The sequence below is a fragment of the Lepisma saccharinum genome, chromosome 24 (genome assembly GCF_977018435.1).
Source record: "Lepisma saccharinum chromosome 24, izLepSacc3.1, whole genome shotgun sequence".
Classification (NCBI taxonomy): Eukaryota; Metazoa; Arthropoda; class Insecta; order Zygentoma; family Lepismatidae; genus Lepisma; species Lepisma saccharinum.
This window is the reverse complement of record NC_139252.1, coordinates 41,593,727-41,612,971: the sequence shown is the minus strand read 5'-3', so window position 1 is coordinate 41,612,971 and position 19,245 is coordinate 41,593,727. Positions and strand designations below refer to the sequence as shown.

Below are 19,245 nucleotides of genomic sequence, written 5' to 3'. Positions count from 1 at the left end.
TTTATGAGACCGGGATAAAAGCACTGCAGAAGCGTTGGCAAAACTGTGTGGAGCTGCAGGGAGACTATGTAGAAAAATAGGTTGCTATTGTGGTCCCATCCTGGTCCCTTCTAGGTTAGGCTTGCTACGTATGGGACACCCCTCGTATAATTACAAATTGACATATTGTGATACATGCAAAACTTTTGATCACGCTACATAGTTGCAGAATTGTTTTTATATGTACTTATATGTCCCACAACCATAATTTACTATAATTTTGTTATTAGTTTTTCACAGTGCTCAATACACTTAGCCGTGGCTTAAATAATAAATGTATATTGAAGAGATATAGTATTTAAGTTAACAGTTAGGAAAATAATTCACCAAGTTGAATGTAATCAATACAACAACTGAAACTGCAAAAGCAAAATGTCGAAAATTAAAAATAAAGAAGTGTATTTGTAAATATCTGATTTTTTGTCAGCTGGGAATAGAACATATTTACACACATCAACTTTCTTTTCAACAATATTTATTTGTGTAAAAACAATAAATTTACATATGTGAGAACACTTCTTATATGAATGCCAAAAATATCACAATCATAAATGTACCACAAACAAACGGTATTGATTTTTCAAGGCACATGCTTTTTAACTTCCTTGGTAATGTTTATCATTTAAAACAAAACAAAAAAAAATCTTCCTTTTGCTTTCTTTGTATTGTTGAAATTTGTATTTGATCTTTTCACATGCATATACAGTACTTGAAATTGATAGCCAAATACATTTAGGTAGAATTTCAAACCCGTCAATACTTTTCATCAGATAAAGAATAGAAATTCTGAATGATTTAATAGCAAACTGGGCTCTTCAAAACGTGTAAAGTGAGCTTTCTCAATTCTAATGTACGTACCTATACTCTTTATCATGTATTGTGGGATTTCATATACACCAATAAATCTATTCCCTATGCATATCAACAACAAACGCTAACACCATAAACCCGCCACTATTGCAAAATATATGCCAATTATATATAATTTTCTGCAGTTGCAGCTTGTACTATGAAGATTCGTACCATATAAAGGTTTGCACATTAAACAATATTGGTAATTTTTGTGCACATAATAAATAATGCAGCAGAAATTCACCATTATACGCAAGAAGTGCTTAACAACCTGTGGATATACTGATAACAATTACACTCACGAACCTTGCACTTTTGTCAGATATCACATATTATCCTCTTTCATACGATTCACTATGATAGCTAAATATATGAATGAACACAAAATTTTGTTTTCTGTAACAAAACACTAAATTTAAATTTTTGAAAGCATTCTAGTCCTCAACATCTGTTACAGAGCTGAAATTTCAAGTCAGTCATTACATTTTACAACTTAAAAATCCACCAAATACAATTTTAAGCAATTTCAAATATTTTGAAAATAGTCTTTCATTACCTTTACTAATCCATGCCAATAATCTTGATGATAAAGTACATTATATTTTGTACATATATGTATGTTTTAGTGTACATGTGTGGCTTTGGTGTCTTAGAACATATAAAAAAATCTTTAAAGCAATTTTCATGAACTTTAAAAAAAATCGCATCTTTAACAGTTTTCTTGACTTTTACTACAAACAGAAAACATTTTGAACACTAGATTCAAATATTATAAATAAAGCATTACTCAAATATCACATACCATATTCAACTTTCTGTGAACAAAAATTTCATACATGTCACTATTTGGATTACTTTTAAATAGTAGGCACAAAAGACTTCACAGAGAGCAGTGACATTTTACAATGTGAAGAAAATCTAAATCGTTCAATTCTGAATCAAACAATTTTGCTCAGTCAAGTAACCGCAAAGATTGACACTAAATAATTGAACACTAGTGTTAACAATGACAACAGACACATCAGAAATGTGCTAATGCTGTGAAACAAATGCCAAATAAATTAACTTCAGGTTAGCCACAATTACTGCAACTTCATGTCCTTAAATTATTTCGTGACTTTTCCAAAATGTCTTTCTGGATTTTGGGGTAGTTTGGATGAGCTTTTAGGACCTGGTGACAAACATCTATAGCGTCTACATATCTTTTCCCTTTCATGTAATTAAACGCAAGTTTGTACCCAACCCCAGGGTTGCTGTAGTTACTGAATTTCCAGGCTTGCTCGTAGTTCAATGCTGCATCTCTGTATGATTGTTCCTTTTCCATAATGAATCCCATGTATTCGTATGCTTTAGTGCATGATTTGTTATGCTGCAGTACACGACGTAGAAGCTCCGTAGCCATGTCATATTTTCCTGATTGCGTGTAAATATCAGCTAGCAATAGCCAGCACCTTTCAAGATATTCTGCATCTTCAAAGTTCCAGGTGTTTTTAGCAACTCTTTTCAGCTGGTTTCTCGCTCGAGGTGTTTGTTTTAGCAGCATGTATGCTGTCGCAATGCCCAGCGCAGCTCCTACATGGTCTCTGTATGCATCTTGACCTGCTATGCTCATGAAGTCCTGTAACGCCCTCTCGACGTTTGCTTTCTGGCGAGTGGCCAAGAGAAGAAAGTTGCCAAGAAGCTGATGCGTCAACATCTGATCGCCCAATTTTGGTTTCAGCTCTTTCAGTAGTTTGTCGGCTGTACGCAGTGCCATCTCGTGGGCATCTTGTGAATCATACTGGCTGTCGGGATCCACGCTTTCAAACACCTCTCCGCCCAAGGTGTCGTTGTCGGGATTCAAGCAGATCTCAATCATGTTGTGAATTGCTTGCTGTCCCCAGTCGGAATCTTTGCGGGCCCTGTTGAAATGCTTCAGGGCAGAGTTTGCATCTCCCGAATACCACTCATACAGCCCCTTGCAGTAATGTAGACCTGCCTCTTGACTTGCTCTCGGTGAAGCACCCTCGGCTTTCTGAAGGTATGGAGGGACTTCTTCTAAATTGCCTGTCCTCCTCATGACTTCCACAAGACGTGCCAACGCGGTCCAGTAATCTGGACGTCTGTCCAGCAGCTGCTGGAAATGGAACATTGCAGTTTCGTAGTCGATTTTTCGGAATGCCAGATCGGCCATCATCACAGTGGCAGCTTCATTTTCCTTGTCAGACTTGAGGAGCATCATGCACGTATACTGGCATTGATCCAAGTCGTTCACTTGCATATAGAGCTTAGCCAAGGCCACCAGTGTGTTCAGATCGTCTGGATTGTACGTTAATGCCTCTTTGTAGTACTTGATTGCCTTGTCATGCTCTCGCTGCATAGCTGCATGCTCTGCCATCTGTTGACAAATGCTGGTGGCAAGATGGCGCTGCTCTATAGCAGCATCTGGCTGTTCAAGTTGAACCCTTTTCAGAACACGAATCTGGGCATCGTGTGCCTGCGTTAAAGTTGAGAAAGCACTCTTCAAGTTTCCACTTTTCTCTTGTACCTTTGCCAACAGCAACAGCAGTTTCGACTTAGTCATGAGAGTGCTAAGGTCATTGGGACTTTGACTTTCCAGTTCCTGGAGGAGGGTCTTCTCTGCTTTATCGTACTGACGCAGCCTCATCTGCAGCTCGGCCATATCGTAACGAAGAGACGTGTTGTTCTCATTCTTCACAGCCTCTTTGTAATAATTAATAGCCTTTCCGTACTGGTGGGTCTTAACCAAAGCTTTACCCATTTTGCTTGCCAATGCAGAGTCCCTAGGATTCTTCTTCAAAGCTTGCTCATATACTTCGATGGCCCGGTCTGGTTCTTGGATCGACATGTAGGCATCTCCCAAGAGGATGTAGCTCTGCGGCCCAGGACATTTCTCCACAACCTCCTGGAAACAGTTCGCGAACATTCTCCGGTCTTTTCTGTGATGGAGGTATATGTCTGCCATCTTCTGCCTTGCCTGCATGTAGTACGGTTGGTCAGAACCCACATTCTTTAAAAGGTTCAGTGCTAAATCCATGTCCCCACGGGTCAAGGCTAAGTCTGCGTTGGCGACGGTCACTCGAACCTCTTCCGGGGTGCCCTGAAATTCATTGATAGCATCCTGCATAACTTTTGCTGCTTCATGCTGCTGACCTGCCAATCGGTGAGCCTCCGCAAGCTCCAGAAACAATGACACTTTATCAGCAACCGACAGCTCGTTAGTTGGCTTCCGTCTGCCACCACTTGATGGCTTCAGGCCGGTGATAGTCATAGCCGTCTGCAGTGTCTTGATGCACTCCTCTATATGCCCTTGCTTCTTCTGGATGTGTGCATTGATCAGGTGATATATAGGATGTTCACGCACTTCAAAGTTGTAGCTCAGCCCGACCTCAAGACTTTGGGCAGCCTGTTGGAAGTTTCCTTGGTTCATCTGTATCTGGGCCATCAACAAGTGAGCATCTGTAAATGTCGCATCAATGTTGTCAAGTATATGCTGAAGGGTACTCGCAGCAGATTTTATGTCGCCACTTAGGAACTTTACCTTTGCCAGAAGGTACAGTGCACCTATCAATCCGGGACATGATTTTGTAACTGGTTCCAGCACAGTCAGGCTGTGTTTCAGAGCAGGGGAGACAGCCTGCCCCTGGGAAACTGGCTGAGTGGGTGCATAGTTCATGTACTCCTTTACTATCTGAAGCAAAAAGTCAGGGTTCAATTCTTTCAAATACTGCGGCCCATATGGCAAGGTTCTAAATCCACGGAAATGAGTCTCGACAGCTTCACTAAGCAAACTTAGAACTCTCTCTGCACTCTGGCCTCCTTTCCTTTCTAAGGTTGCTAACATAAATAAGAGTTCTGGGGAGCAATGTGACCCTTGTACTTCCCTTAAGAGCTCTACTTGCTGCTTAGCCTGGTCGCTGGAGCCTTCAACAAGCTGGCAAAACGTTAAGCCACTCAGTGCTACGAGCGACGATTCATCGAGCTTTGTTGCATTCTTATAGAACTTCATAGCTTCCCTTATCTTACCCTGAAGCAGGCACTGGTATCCAAGTTCAGTCATGTACTCAGAGTTCGTAGTGTCCAGCTGAGCGGCTTTCTCAGCAAATTTGTACGTTTCTATCAATACACCCATGTTTCTACCACACAGCCGAGAAAATAGTTGAGCATTATCAAGGAAAAGGCTTGCATTCTTTGGTTCCATCTTCTCCATCTCAAGATAATATCGTCTTAAATTCAGTGCTGTATCTTCATAGTTGCCCTCCCTGCACACAATTTGCAAGATCTTAAACTTTAGAGCCTCCAGGTTGTGCGCATCCATCGAGATAATTCTGTTAGCGACATCCAGGGCTTGGTCCCAATCCTGTAGTGCTAACTGGTCCTTCATCTTCTCGATCAGAGGAAGGGTGAAGTTCGGAAAACCAACAATGAGCTGATTCAACACTGAGATTGCTCCTTCAAAATCATTTAACAGCTCGTGGTACTTCACCTTCCCGAACATTCCATCAATATATCTCCCATTCTGCGAGAGTAAGCTGTCAAAGTATTGAATGGCATTCTTCGTCTTACCGTTCCTTCCGCCGTACAACTCCACCCAGCCCTTGATGGCAAGCCCATCGGGCGACTGCGGGTTTAGTTTTAAGAGTCTATCAATATATTCTCTGGCTTTGTCATACTTCCCAGTGTGGAAAAGAAAAACTCCTGCATAATACAATGACTCTTCGCTCGCTTTTTTCCTTTCGTCTTTCAACCGAGCATCCAGCTGCGCCACTGTCTCTCTGTCAATGGTCATGCAGTGCCTATGAGCATAGATCAGAGCAAGAATAGCACCTAGAATAACGTCCTTGTCGTTCAGTAGGGGATCAAGCTCCCTAATACCTTCCTGTACCCTTCCCTCCAACAAATGTGACAAACCATAATAGAACTTGTACACTGGATCCCCAGGGTACTTCTTCAAACCATCTACAGCAGCATTCTGCATTGCATGGTAATATTTCTCACGGCAATAATAATGAATCCTTGCTTTTATATCACTGTCTTCCATGTTGACCTAAATCTTTATATTATAAGTACATTAAGAGAGAAATCAATTATTACCCAGAGTTCTACACTTTAACTGAGTTCACAAAACATTACACTGTTGCCATAATCACCAGATAAAATAAAACTAGAAAGATTCGCATTTAAGTTTTAACTAAACTATTATTTCCTTGTAGTATGCATCATCATTTTCTTTGCTGAATTTGTCCAAGTATGAGCACGACAGCTTCATTTTGAGATCATTCTTGACAACATAATCAAAAGCAGCCTGAAATTAAAAAATATATACATATTTCAAAACAAGTTCCTTGCAATAATTTGAAAGCATCTCATTAGATACACTCTTTTAATATTTTAATGTTGACTTTCATTGTTAAAAATCATTTTTAATGTATAAGTTATAACAATGTAGATATCAACAACAAATTTAGGTAAGCATTCTTAAGATGAACTGTACAAAAATGTTGTCTTCTCGAAAAGAACTTAATGATTTAGCACTCTTGGTGGAAAAAATCTCAAGTTTCCAATGGGTTATGTAGGATTTCAAGCTTGACCCAGGCCAAAAGAAAAACTGTTGCATGAGTGGTGATCTCTGTTTTAGTAGGCTAGGGAAGAGTTGATATGACAAATCTTAGCTCCTCTATCTCAACCCAATTTTTAAATCTGAAGATGGAAATATACAATTATTGGTAGTTTTTACCCATATAACATGCATACCAATGTATAATAATGATATTTCTGCCACCAAGTTTGGTGAAAGTTTAATTAATTAAAAAAAAATTAAAAACTAATTTCTCCAGGAAAAAAAGGACATGTGCTAAAGAAAAAACAAATATCCCTTTATTAACAGGCACTAATTTATACATGAAGAACATGCGCTAATACATTGAAAAAACTTCATGTATTCATATTTATTAAATCTGACATCTATATCCAAACTTGTACATATCAGAAGCAAGCTCATTCAAAGAATTAAATTTAATGCTTGACTGAGTTAGACACGACACTACCAAAAGTCATTTTCAAGAGCTGTGCTATTTATTTTTTACATTCTGAAACATTACACTCCTAATGCAGATAAATGGAAATTAAGGAGGGACTGACATGAAATTTTAGCTACCAATGATAGATCCAACATAAAACTGCACATACTTCTTGAAGGACATAAATTGTTCATAAACCTCCTTAATTAATGTACGTAACCACGTGACTGCAATGATTTTTTGTCTGAAAAATAAACTACATATTTAGACATTTGCACGTACACGGTGTCATTAAAATGGCTCCCACGGATCACAGAAGCATACAGAAGACATCAAAACAAACAAATCGACTCAATGCCATTTTTGATGCTGGTGCATCGTTTCAGCACTATGAATGAATGCTGGCAACCTAACACAGCATTTGATCTCATCTGTGATGTTTCTTCCTGTCATGAAATGACATGTGCTCGTGTTGTAAGGAACACATATTCTATGAAACATGACAAACTACCAACCACATCACATTTTGTAAAATGTAGGGAGAAATGCATTCGGTGGCACAATGGGAAGTAACCCAATGATGTGAAGAGGGGGGGAGGGAACAAATAACGAACATTGTATCTAAAGATATCTATTTGGCAGTTACGCGGAGATAGGTAATTTATTCTGATAAGCTTGCTTTACATTTTTCCATCCAAATTTTCAATCGATTTCGTCATCCGTCTGGTGGATTCGTCAGGCGTGTACTGTCTTGTTAAAAATAATTTCTAATGTACAGGTAGAAGTTATAACAATGTAGATATCAACAACAAATTTAGGTAGGCATTCTTAAGTTGAATTGTATAAAAATTTTGTACTTGCAGCAAGACAGTACATGCCTGACGAAGACACCAGACATGGTGAAATCAATTGAAAATTTTCACGGAAAAAATAAAAAGTAAGCATATCAGAGTAAATTATAAATAATGTATTCAAAAGGAAGTAGTGGAAACTGGGGAAGAAGGGAAAGAAATTAAATCTTGCCTCAAATGTATCCAAGAGCGAAACCAGAAATTGCTGATGATCTGTCTCACACTTAGTATAAATGAAACAAGCAAAATAATGTCTTCAAGAAACAATGTTATGTATTTCTCTACATCGGATAGCACAATAATATCATTTGCCCAATATGAGCTTTGTAAGTAGAGCTGAAGTGTTGCCTGTTCGTTTGTATTATACTGAGATTTAGAAATGCAATTTTTCAGAATTCAATCTATCAACATGGCTCCTGAAAAACAAATACACTTTTGAGCAAGCTGTTTCTAACATAGCATTAAGGGTCAGTCTAGCCTTAATTGCTTGGGTTAGTGCACTAATTTAACAGCCACCTTCATCATGAACATGTAAAAATTAACAACATGCATTCAAAGAAATGACCTTGGCTAGAATTTTGGCAATTCCCTTTCCTCGATAGGCATGTGGGACGCCCGTGTGGTACATGTCCAGAGTCTGCTTATCGAGATATTCATACTCAAGGACAGCTCTTTCTACAGAAAAGAAAAACAAAGGAAGAAAAATGAGGTTTAGAATGAAACAACTGTGAGAATTTAAAACAACCCTCAGCCCCTCATTTTCAAACAGTTAAGTGCAAAAAATGAACTGTGAGAAAAGACAGTAGAAAGGAAGTATGAATAGAGCAAATTAAAATGTTTAACCTCGCTAAAGATAACATAAGCAATAGTGACAAATTACAACAAAAAAGGACAATTTTGGTCTCTCTTTTTCTTATGCTTACATGTGGAGATTCAAGTACTTATTTTTCCCACAAATTAAAAATTATTGTTCTATTAATTTTAAGGCACACTGAAATTAATTAAACTAAAAAAAAATGACCACAGAAAATTTACTGCCTTTCTGAGTATAATTTTCTTGTACTTTGATTTTTTATTGTGTCTATTTGTCAATATCATATATCACTAGGGTTAGGATTTTTATGACTTAAAAATCATCAAAATATGAAAAATAAAAATGCACTTCCAACCAAACATTTCCATAAATATGCCATAATACCAATGAAAATTTCTAATTACTTACATTACTATAAGAATAATAAAAGATGAAAGAAACAAGTAAAAAGCATGAAGTTTGAAAATGTGTAGGTCCTTTTATTTAATGTATTCCAAATATCAGCACCATATGCTGGGATTTGTCACATTCTTCTTGTTAGTTCACTCCCTGAGCCCTTAGTTGCAACGCTCAACGACTACTTTGTGCAAATGTTTAAATGTAAATGACACACGAGGAGCAAATTCAATTCACTTTGGAAATAGTTAAGTGTATAAAAAAAGTTCTATGTGACTTGAAAAAGTGAAAATATGCTGACTATGACTGAAAAATTGACAAAACATAAGATCAAATATGCATACACATGCCTCAATGAGGCACCTTGATTTAATTATATTTTCATACCACTATTCTATACAGTGGAACCCTAATTTACCCTCCCAAATTTTACATTCTCTCGCATTTGAAGTTTTTTTTTATTTTGGTTCCCTGAAAAGCATAAAATCTAGGAACACAAACGCTTTAAAAAACCTAGCCCTAGTAACCAAAATATTCTCAAAATAAATCAAAGCAATAAAATAAATAAAAAATGTGTACAGAAAATATCTAATTCGTAAAATTTAAGACTTCAAGATCAGAATCCAAATGTGTTGCTTACAAATAAAAAATTGATACTGGACAATGATTGCACATTTTTGCAATGCTTTTAGAGGGAATAATTGCAGATTTCAATTAAATTTCAAACTTGCCTCCTTTACCAAGATCTATGTAGAAGGTCTTTGAAGAAATATCATGATGCACTTCATAATTATCCATATTAAGACAGCTACTGGTGACTAATTCTTTCTCAGCCTGGAACGTGAAAATACAAATTAAAAATATCAGATATTTGATACATTTTGTAATACATCAAAATCACACGTACACTTTACTTAACAAGACATGTATTTTTAATTCATAAAATTTGAATTTCTTCCACTTAATTAAATTATTGGTCATTCTAGCTTTCTACTGCATAAGCAACAACAACTACTTTACATTTGAGCCCTAGTTAATATGGAAAAGTTTGAGGAAGTATCATGAAAAATTAAAATAATTATTGCAGTGAAATAGTGACATGTGTGCATGTATGTGAATTTAAGAAATTATATATTATAAGTTGACATACTTCAAAAATATGTAAATTTATTGTAACACAATACTGAAACATGGCTAAATTCTATAGCATACAGAGATGCCCTGGGTTGGTATTAGTTTAGGCTTCATTCAGTGTGTTGGAAATGTTCATGACTAAAGTGTGGATCAATATGCACTTAAAACAAGTAAAATATGCACTGAAATATGCAAATTATGCATTAAAGGAAAAATATAGGCACAAAAAAAATTCCTCTAAATACATTTATTTTTTAAAGTACACATAATGACCATTGAAGGTAAAGACAAAGTAACAGCAGCTTCCATGTCAAGTAAGGTTGCAAAACCTTGTATTAAATTGAATTTACTATTTCCAGTTGTTAAACACAATATAACGAAAACTGTTAAGTAGTTTTGAATTTATGTAAATTGCACTGCACTACAACATATCTCTCTAAATTGGTTAGAGTGAAATTTTTCCCCCAGCGGTAGAAGCCTCTATGAAGCTTTTTTCCGATGCGAGCCTCAGCAACTGGGCGGGTCGCAGGTGGCGGATAGCGAACGGCCACCAGATATGGTGGTTAGCTGCAAATAAGGCAATGCCAAATAAGCAGTCCCGGACCGAGGCGACAATGCTAACAGGGCCTGGGGAGGATGGTCTTTGGCAAGTCCATACTCAATAAAAACCCAGAAAAGCCCAATGACAGCATTGTGACATGGCGAGGAAGTGCCGCCATTAAATAAGCACTGCCCCTGCTGCCTTGTAGGGAGGGGAGGGATCCCCAAAGGCTAAGGGAAGGAACCCTAACAGAAAACCGGCCAACGGCTCTAGAGATGGAAAAGACTGTAGAGGCGGAAGAGCTACAACCCCACTGCCTTGTGGTAAGGGTTTTGACCCGAAGGCTATGGGAGCAAACCCAGAAAGAAAACCAAGCAAGGGCAGAGTATTAAAGGGAGCACTCCTCCCACTGCCCTAGCTTCATCGTAGGGCTAATAACCCACATGAAGGGAAATAATACATATTCAGAGAAACACAGGAATAGAAGCCAAACAGAGTAAACAACGACGACAATGCAAGGTAAAACGGACTATGAGATTTGGAACCTGGAACATCACCTCCCTCTCAGGAAAGGAAGTGGAGATTGTAAAGGAAATGGAGATATACAAACTAGAAATATTAGGAATTAGTGAAGTCAAAAAGAAAGGATCAGGAGAGGTTGACATGGAAAAAGGATATGTTCTCAGGTATTCAGGAGTAGAAAGAAGGAGTAGAGCAAAAGAAGGTGTAGGAATTATTGTTAGCGAAAGACTGAACACTAGAGTAACTGACTGGAAAGCAGTTAACTCTAGGATAATAAGACTGAATTTGGAATTGGAATTAAACCGTAGGATTGCCATTATACAAGCTCCTACAGAGGATAAAGATGAACTAGAAAAAGAACTATATTACAACTCCCTCCAACAAATATTAGATGAGGCTAGAAATGTAACGGAAAACGTTATTATAATGGGAGATTGGAATGCTAGGTAAAGTGAAGAAAAAAAAGGTAAAGTGTTCTCCTGTGCATAGCACCACGCCATGAAGGCGTATAGGGGGTGTGGGGGTAACGCCCCACACTTTCTGGGAGTGGGAAATGAAATTAGACGAGGACATGGAAGTTTGGGAAGGTATGGTGCTGAAAAGACCCGAAACAGCAATGGAGATAAAATGCTGGAGTTCTGTATTGATAACGAGCTCCGTATCGGAAACTTCTTCTTCCCGCATAAAAGAATACATCAAATTACCTTTGAAGCAATTAGCAGAGGAGCACAGAGCACAATAGATTACTGCGTATATACAAAAAAACACCCATTATGATGTAATGGATGTAAGAGTTTTTCGCAGCGCCGAGCTCGGTACTCAACATAGACTACTAGTAATGACGACCCGATTCAAACCACTACCTGCACCAATTAAGATAAACCTTACTAAACTTAAAATATCAACATTAGAAACCCAAAATAAAAGAAAGGAGTTTCAGAGGAAACTGAAAGAAAAACTTAGAGAAAAAGAACAAAACCAAGGACAAGAATGGAATGTGGAAAATAAATGGAAAGTAATGAAAGAAAGCCTCAATGAAGTTGCAACAGAAATATATGGAATAGTAAAGATAACAAATAAAAAGAAGCAGACAAGATGGTGGAGCGATAATGTGAAAGAAAAATTTGCAATTAAAAAGAAAGCATGGCTAAAATACTTCAAGACCAAAAGAATGGAGGACAAAGAAGCTTATATACAGGCAAGAGATACAGCAAAACGGATAGTGAGAACAGCGAAGAAGGACACCTGGGAACAATTTGGAAAGGAAATAGAAGAAAATCATAAAAATAATCCAAGAAAATTTTGGCACATGTTGAAAAATCTGAAAGGAAAACGAGGAAAGAAAATAAGGAATATCAAAAACAAGAATAACGAGGTGAAAACCAATATGAAGGAAATTTTAGATACGTGGAATGAATATTATGCGGAAACCTTTAGAGAAGAAGAAGAGGAATTGTATGAGGAAAGACCCATGAGGAAAGAAAATGAGGACGTGGAAGCTGAGGAAGAAATCCAACTAAAAGAAGTACAAGAAGCAATTAAATCCTTAAAAACTGGTAAAGCACCCGGTTGGGATAATATACATCCAGAATTTATAAAATATGGAGGAAAGGAAATAGAAAAATGGATATGGGACTTATACAGATTAATATGGGCAACAGAGAGAATACCAAAAGATTGGGAACAGAATGTAATAATTCCTATACATAAAAAAGGAAATACCCTCGATTGCTCAAACTATAGAGCAATATGCTTAGCGCCAGTGGCCCAGAAACTATTTTCACACATTATAGAAAAAAGATTAAGGCAACAAGTGGAAGATAAATTGGAAGAAGAGCAAGCAGGTTCCAGGCCTCATCGTCACACTCAAGATCTAATCTTCTCCTGAGGAATGCAATAGAGAAGATACTAAGCAGAGGAGGGGAAATATTTACAGCTTTTATTGACTTAAAGTCTGCCTTCGACAGAGTACCAAGGAGACAAATATGGAAGGCCCTTCATCAGTTCCAAGTAACGTCAAAACTGACTAGAATAATTCAAAGTCTATATAAGAACGTTAAAGGAACTGTTAGAATAAATGGACAATCCTCCAAGGAATTTAATATGGGAAAAGGTGTAAAACAAGGTGATGGACTTAGTCCTCTTCTTTTCATATTATTCATGGATCAAATTATAAAGCAATGCAAAAGAAGAACAAGAAAATGTAAAATTGGAAATTATAAGATGAAACCGGTATGGGTACAAACATTAGTATACGCTGATGATATTGTTCTCCTAGCAAAAGATAGTAACAGCCTACAAAATGCTGTCCTAGAGTGGGGCCGAGCATTCAAAGAACGAAAGATGGAAATCAATGTTAGCAAGACGAAAGTCATGCACTTCACTAAACAAGAACCAGCAAGGATGCGCATTCATTGGAATAATAAGACCTTAGAACAAGTAGAACAGTTTGAATATTTAGGAACCATACTAACTGCGGACGGGAAAATGGACTCTGAAATTAACCACAGAATTCAGAAAGCAAATAATCTGTACTATAATAAACTCCTCACAAAAAGTCTGGAATATTTCATTTGTCGGGGAGAGAGGACATGGGCAGGGCGCAGTGCGGGTGGAATGTAGTTGGAAACATGAGAAAAGAATGCAGGCAGAACACCATGTGATGTACGTGCATATCCGGGCAACAGCTAGCGCCATCTACAATGTGGTACAACCTATCAGTACCGGCCGAGTTTACCTGGCCGTCACGCAGCATGTCAAATACAGTGTCTTCGAAGCAGTGCAAGCGTTAAATGGACATTTGGTGTTAACGATGGTGATAACGCAGTTTGATCGCACCAGAATTGTGACATTGTTGCAACAAGGGCGTACACAGGCGGAGGTTGCACGTGTGGTCGGGGTCACCCAAGGAGCTGTATCCAAAACATGGAAACGATTCAGGAACACGAACAGTGTATCAGACACGCCGAGAAGTGGTCGTCCAAGAGTGACAACACGCCGTCAGGATGCATACATTACTGTGACTGCACGCCGAAGGCCAACAGCGACTGCCCGGGAGTTGCAAAAGGACTTGTTGCAAGCATCCGGCGTTCGTATCGCGACCCAGACTGTGCGTAATCGTTTGCATAGTGTCGAACTAAGGTCATATAGGCCGCCGAGACGTGTGCCACTGCGACCTCACCATCGGCGGAACAGACGAATATGGGCTGATGAACATCGTAGGTGGGATGTGCAACAATGGCAGAATGTGATGTTTTCCGATGAAACAAGGATCTGTTTGCGGCCTGATACGCGACAACAACGTGTTTGGCGACGTCGCCAATGCCACGGGAGGCAGCAGCATGTGCAAGAAGTCCATCCCTTTGGTGGTGGTGGAATCTTGTTTTGGGCAGGTATCATGTACGGGCGACGGACACCTCTCATTCCACTGCAAGGGCGGTTGACGTCTCGACGCTATGTGGATGAAGTGCTACGGCTTTTCGTGCTTCCATTTCGCTACCAGTATGGTGCCGACTTTGTCTTTGTGGACGATAACGCACGTCCACATCGTGGAACACCAGTGACCAATTTCCTGCAGGATGCTGACGTTCGTCGTATGGATTGGCCAGCACTCTCCCTGGACATGAATTGCATTGAGCATGTGTGGGCAATGTTGAAGCAAGCCATTTCACGTCGTCCACAGCCTCCGCAATCACTGCCAGACCTCATCCAGGCTGCCCAGGTTGAATGGGACCGTCTCCCACAGGATGCCATCGATGCACTCATTTCTGGGATGCCACAACGTGTGCGGGAACTGCACAGTGCAAGAGGAGGCCATACACATTATTGAGGGACTCACTTTATGTGTGTCACACACTGTGGCCGTTTTGCACAGTTCATAGGGAAGACGTTTTTTCCTTCCCTTGCTTTTGGTTGTTTTTCGTTCACTATATTTGGTTGCTTTGGTGAACTTGGCAAGCTGGCATCGTCACTTGTCCTCTACTTTTGCACTTGTCCTCTCACAGGGTGTATCGTTTTTGCTACAATGAATGTCTCTGTTCCCATTTCTTCACTTTCTTCTTATATTCCAAACTTTTTGTGAGGAGTTTATTAGTAACATCATTATAGGTAAAAAGGAGATTAGTAAAGAAACAAAAATGAAAATATATAAAACAGTCTATCTCCCCACGCTATTATATGGATCAGAAAGCTGGATAATGCAAACTAAATTGGAGAGCAGACTTACTGCTACTGAAATGAAATTCTTAAGAAAAACTGTAGGAAAGACAAGAAGAGATATGATACGAAACACAACAATAAGAAGAGAATGCCTGAATCAGGAACCACTGATTGAAATCATCGAGAAGAGGGAATTAGGCTGGCTGGGACATCTTATTAGGATGGAGGAAGAGCGTAAACCGAAACAAATATTTGAGGCCCGACCCGAAGGAAAGAGAGGAAGGGGACCACCCAGGTTGAACTGGAACCAGTACATTTATGGACTGGCACAGAAGAGAGGGAAGACAACGGGCGAAGTGAAAAGACTGGCACAGGATAGAACTTCTTTCAAGAAGTGGCTGAAGGACCCGATGCCTAAGTGGGCATAAGGGAGAAGAAGAAGAAGAAGAAGAAATTTTTCCGTTTGTCAGTTAGTATATCCTTGTATGAAGAAAAGGTGCGCTCCACACTACAATTTGTCACTGGACAATATTTCAATGCAGCTATGCACGTGTTCTCTTGTGTCATTGAAAGTATGCGCGAGGGAGGGGGGACAGTCTGCCCTGCAGCGCATAAACAGAGGTTTTCGAACACCTGTGCTTAAAAATTGTACTCTCGGAAACACTCCACAGACGAAACATTAACCAAGTAAACAAATATATTTAAAAAAAACTATCAATTTAATGATTTTTTCACATAATATGCATTTATATGTGCTTACGCAGTAAATATGCACGAACACCTTAAATATGCATTTATATGCACTTTAAAACCCCCGCTACTTCGTTTCGGAATGCTCTGAAACAACTTTAGAACCCGGTTGCATATTAATTAGAGGACCGGAATAAAATATGCAAATATACAAAATCCGCACTCTATTCATGATAATAGATTTTCTTTTTAATCACAATGTTCTACTTTGTCTAGAAACAGAAGAAAAAACCCTCTGTTGTGCAATGCAAAAAAAAATCATGCCTAAGAAATAAGATGTAAATAAAAAGTAAAACACTTACACTAAAATTTAATCAGATGCACTTACAACTCTTTCCTTATACTTGGGAAGAGGATTTTTTTCAAGGTAGTTTATTGCGCTGCTGCACGACAGCTTCATTTTCAAATCCTTCTGAATGACATACTCAAACACATGCTGAAAAACAAGGAAGCTAACAAGTATTGATGGGTTACTATATTTACTCACTAGAAACAACAAATGCTAGTAGATCAATATATACTAATAGAGATACATTAGCTTATATTACAGAACCTCATCCAGAGATATCTATTTCATGTCACTGAACTAAGTTAAACAATATCCAACTGAACAGAACATTCAGCCCAAAGATCTGAACAGCAATGCATTCTGGGATGCAATGGATGACTCTTTCCAAAGACACAGCAATGCCAACCACCCCTCCACGTAGCACACCCTGGACTGCATTTTGCATACCAGCAAGGCTCTGGCATCCAGACTCGCAGCCAGTAATAATATAATCTGTGAGGCTCATGTTGTCTTCATCCATCTCATCGTATCACCATTCATTCTCATCTTCACGATTAGCCAAAAGTGGTAGAAAAGCAAACTGAAATAAATTAAACCAATCAATTAATCAGAATACATTCTAGTAGTTTAATAAAAATCACTTTTAAAAGATTGAAAACCATTTTTAAGCACTAACCAATGTAACAGTACAATAAATTCACCTAACTATATTCGGTGCCATATGTTATTTGCGTTATCAACATGATGCAAAAGAAGAAAAACATGAAGTGTTCCCTTGGCTGATTCAGACCATTTTGTCAATCTCATTTGCATCAATGTTTCATCAAAGCTTTTCAAATGATAAACAGCAGACATTTATTAGCACATTATTTTAAAAAACTGGGTACATTTCAAGAGAAAATATTCATCTTGCTTGTTAGTCACAAACAATATAAAATGAAAGAGTCTCTAGCAGCAAGATGGATGTTCTATGCTGTTAAATAATTCCTTCCTGATGCTTCTGGGAATATCTCATACAAGTCTGATCTTGGTCAGATTTTGATGCCATTCAAAGTAAGTATCACCATCTTTCTAGTACTTTATGGTTCAGACTAAAAACAAATTAATAACACTAATGAAAATTTAATAAGACCTTAAGCAAACAGCTACTTATAATTTATGACTTTTAAGTGTGTGTGTGTTTTATCAGAACATATAATTATTTATACAATTTTAAATGCACAAAAATAAGAAGATAACTAGGAGTGACAGCTACCAAATTACAAGGTTGCTTTCCAATACCTTTGCCAAAACTTGAGCCAATCCCTGTCCTTGAAATGCAGTAGGAACATCTGTGTGAAGCACTTCTAAAGTCTTTGAATCCAGCCACTTATATTCAAGGGTTGCTCTTTCTGAAACCAAAATAAATTAATAAAGTCATTGGCATGGCACACAAAATCTGTGTGAAAATGAAGGAATAAAGAAGTTGCATTCATTTGCATATAAAGTCTCCAAATATTTCATAAATGGATGATATTTTTTTTGAATTCTCAACTTGATTGACAATCTGGTACTTTCCGTTGACTTATCCATGTAATTACCGGTGTTTTCACTTCTCAGAATACAGCACCTATACAAGTAACTCATGGACATACTGTCCCACATTTTCTAGGGGTCCCTGTGTGAATGTAACTACTACAGGGTGACTAATGGGATTGTCCCATTTTTAAAAAAAGGCACCCCTTTTATAAATTTTTGTTTAAAACATTTACATTTATTCTTTAATTTTCGTTTTTGCCTTAACCTGTACAGATGGCACTATAATCCAGGTTTTGACGCTCGAGATCTCACTAAGGACTTGATAATTAAGTTTTCATGTACATTCCACACTAATACTAAAAGTGATAGATGAATATCTTCTGTTCAATGAAAGTTGTGCATTAGAAGAAATATGGTGTGAACATTAGTGAGAGGCGAAGTATTAAAAGTTATGAAAAAATGAAGATATAGCTATTAGGAATAGGAACATAATCCAAATTGTCAGTTTTTCTTTGGGAATACCTGGAACAAATGCATCATCGGAAAGGGTGTCTCCACTTATGAATTCAATTCCGACAGATGAGAGGAATGTCATATACAATACAAAATACCATTTTAGCAATGCTAACTTGTAATTTCCTGAAGGAAAGGCCAGCAATGATGAAGGAAATTTAGTCAAGAAAACACTGTATAGTTGATTGTCCTGATCCTGGAGCACGTTAAAAGTTAATGTAAATGAGTGAGAATTGTAATAGTTGTGAATAATCGAGTTAATTTTAATAAAACCAGACAATTGTTGCTGACTTGCATGAAATAAGAAAATAGTAACAAATGTGTCTAGATGTATTGTCAAATTGTGCCAGCTTACAAAGTGTGTCCCATTTTGTAATCAGGTCACACTAGACTACTACATATAAATTCCAATGATGTAAGACATAGGGAAATCTTAGCATACTACTCTGTACGGTTACGAATACAAACACAAAACTTAAGTTTCAAATAATGAAATAAAGTTTAAGTACAAGCAACTTACCTCCATTTAATTTAATGTAAAATAGTCCATGGCTTGAGTCTTGTTGTACAGTTTTATCTACTTCTGTTGCAAACTTGCTGTTTTTCACAACAGAGAATACATTTTGCCAAACCCTCCTTGTATTTGTCACTCGGTGCAACATCTGAAACAGAAACAAAGAGTGGAAAATATAATTAACATGTCCTAATTATCCCCTAATCTGTCTCAAGGGATTGAAACTAGTCAATGGGTCAATATTAGGAGGGATGGGCGATATCGGAAAGTTGATACTGCAATATATTGTCAAGAAAATATCGTCAAGGATGATTCAATACAATATTTTTTCCAT

General features: G+C 37.9%; 1 protein-coding gene across 2 annotated transcripts; it reads right to left on the bottom strand.

Annotated features, from left to right (window-relative positions):
- Positions 1-506: 506 nt before the first annotated feature.
- Positions 507-17,689, bottom strand: LOC145978388 (tetratricopeptide repeat protein 21B-like). Of its 2 annotated transcripts, XM_083111001.1 has the most exons (4): positions 17,648-17,689; positions 16,380-16,513; positions 9,704-9,806; positions 507-6,196 (listed from the first exon to the last, which is right to left on the bottom strand). In XM_083111001.1, the coding sequence occupies exon 4, from the start codon at positions 5,930-5,932 to the stop codon at positions 1,985-1,987; it is 3,948 nt and encodes a 1,315-aa protein (XP_082967127.1). In that variant the 5' UTR covers positions 5,933-6,196; positions 9,704-9,806; positions 16,380-16,513; positions 17,648-17,689; the 3' UTR covers positions 507-1,984. The 2 variants fall into 2 exon arrangements, with proteins under 2 accessions (XP_082967127.1, XP_082967128.1); XM_083111002.1 differs by lacking the exons at positions 9,704-9,806; positions 16,380-16,513; positions 17,648-17,689 and adding an exon at positions 8,328-8,458.
- Positions 17,690-19,245: the final 1,556 nt, after the last annotated feature.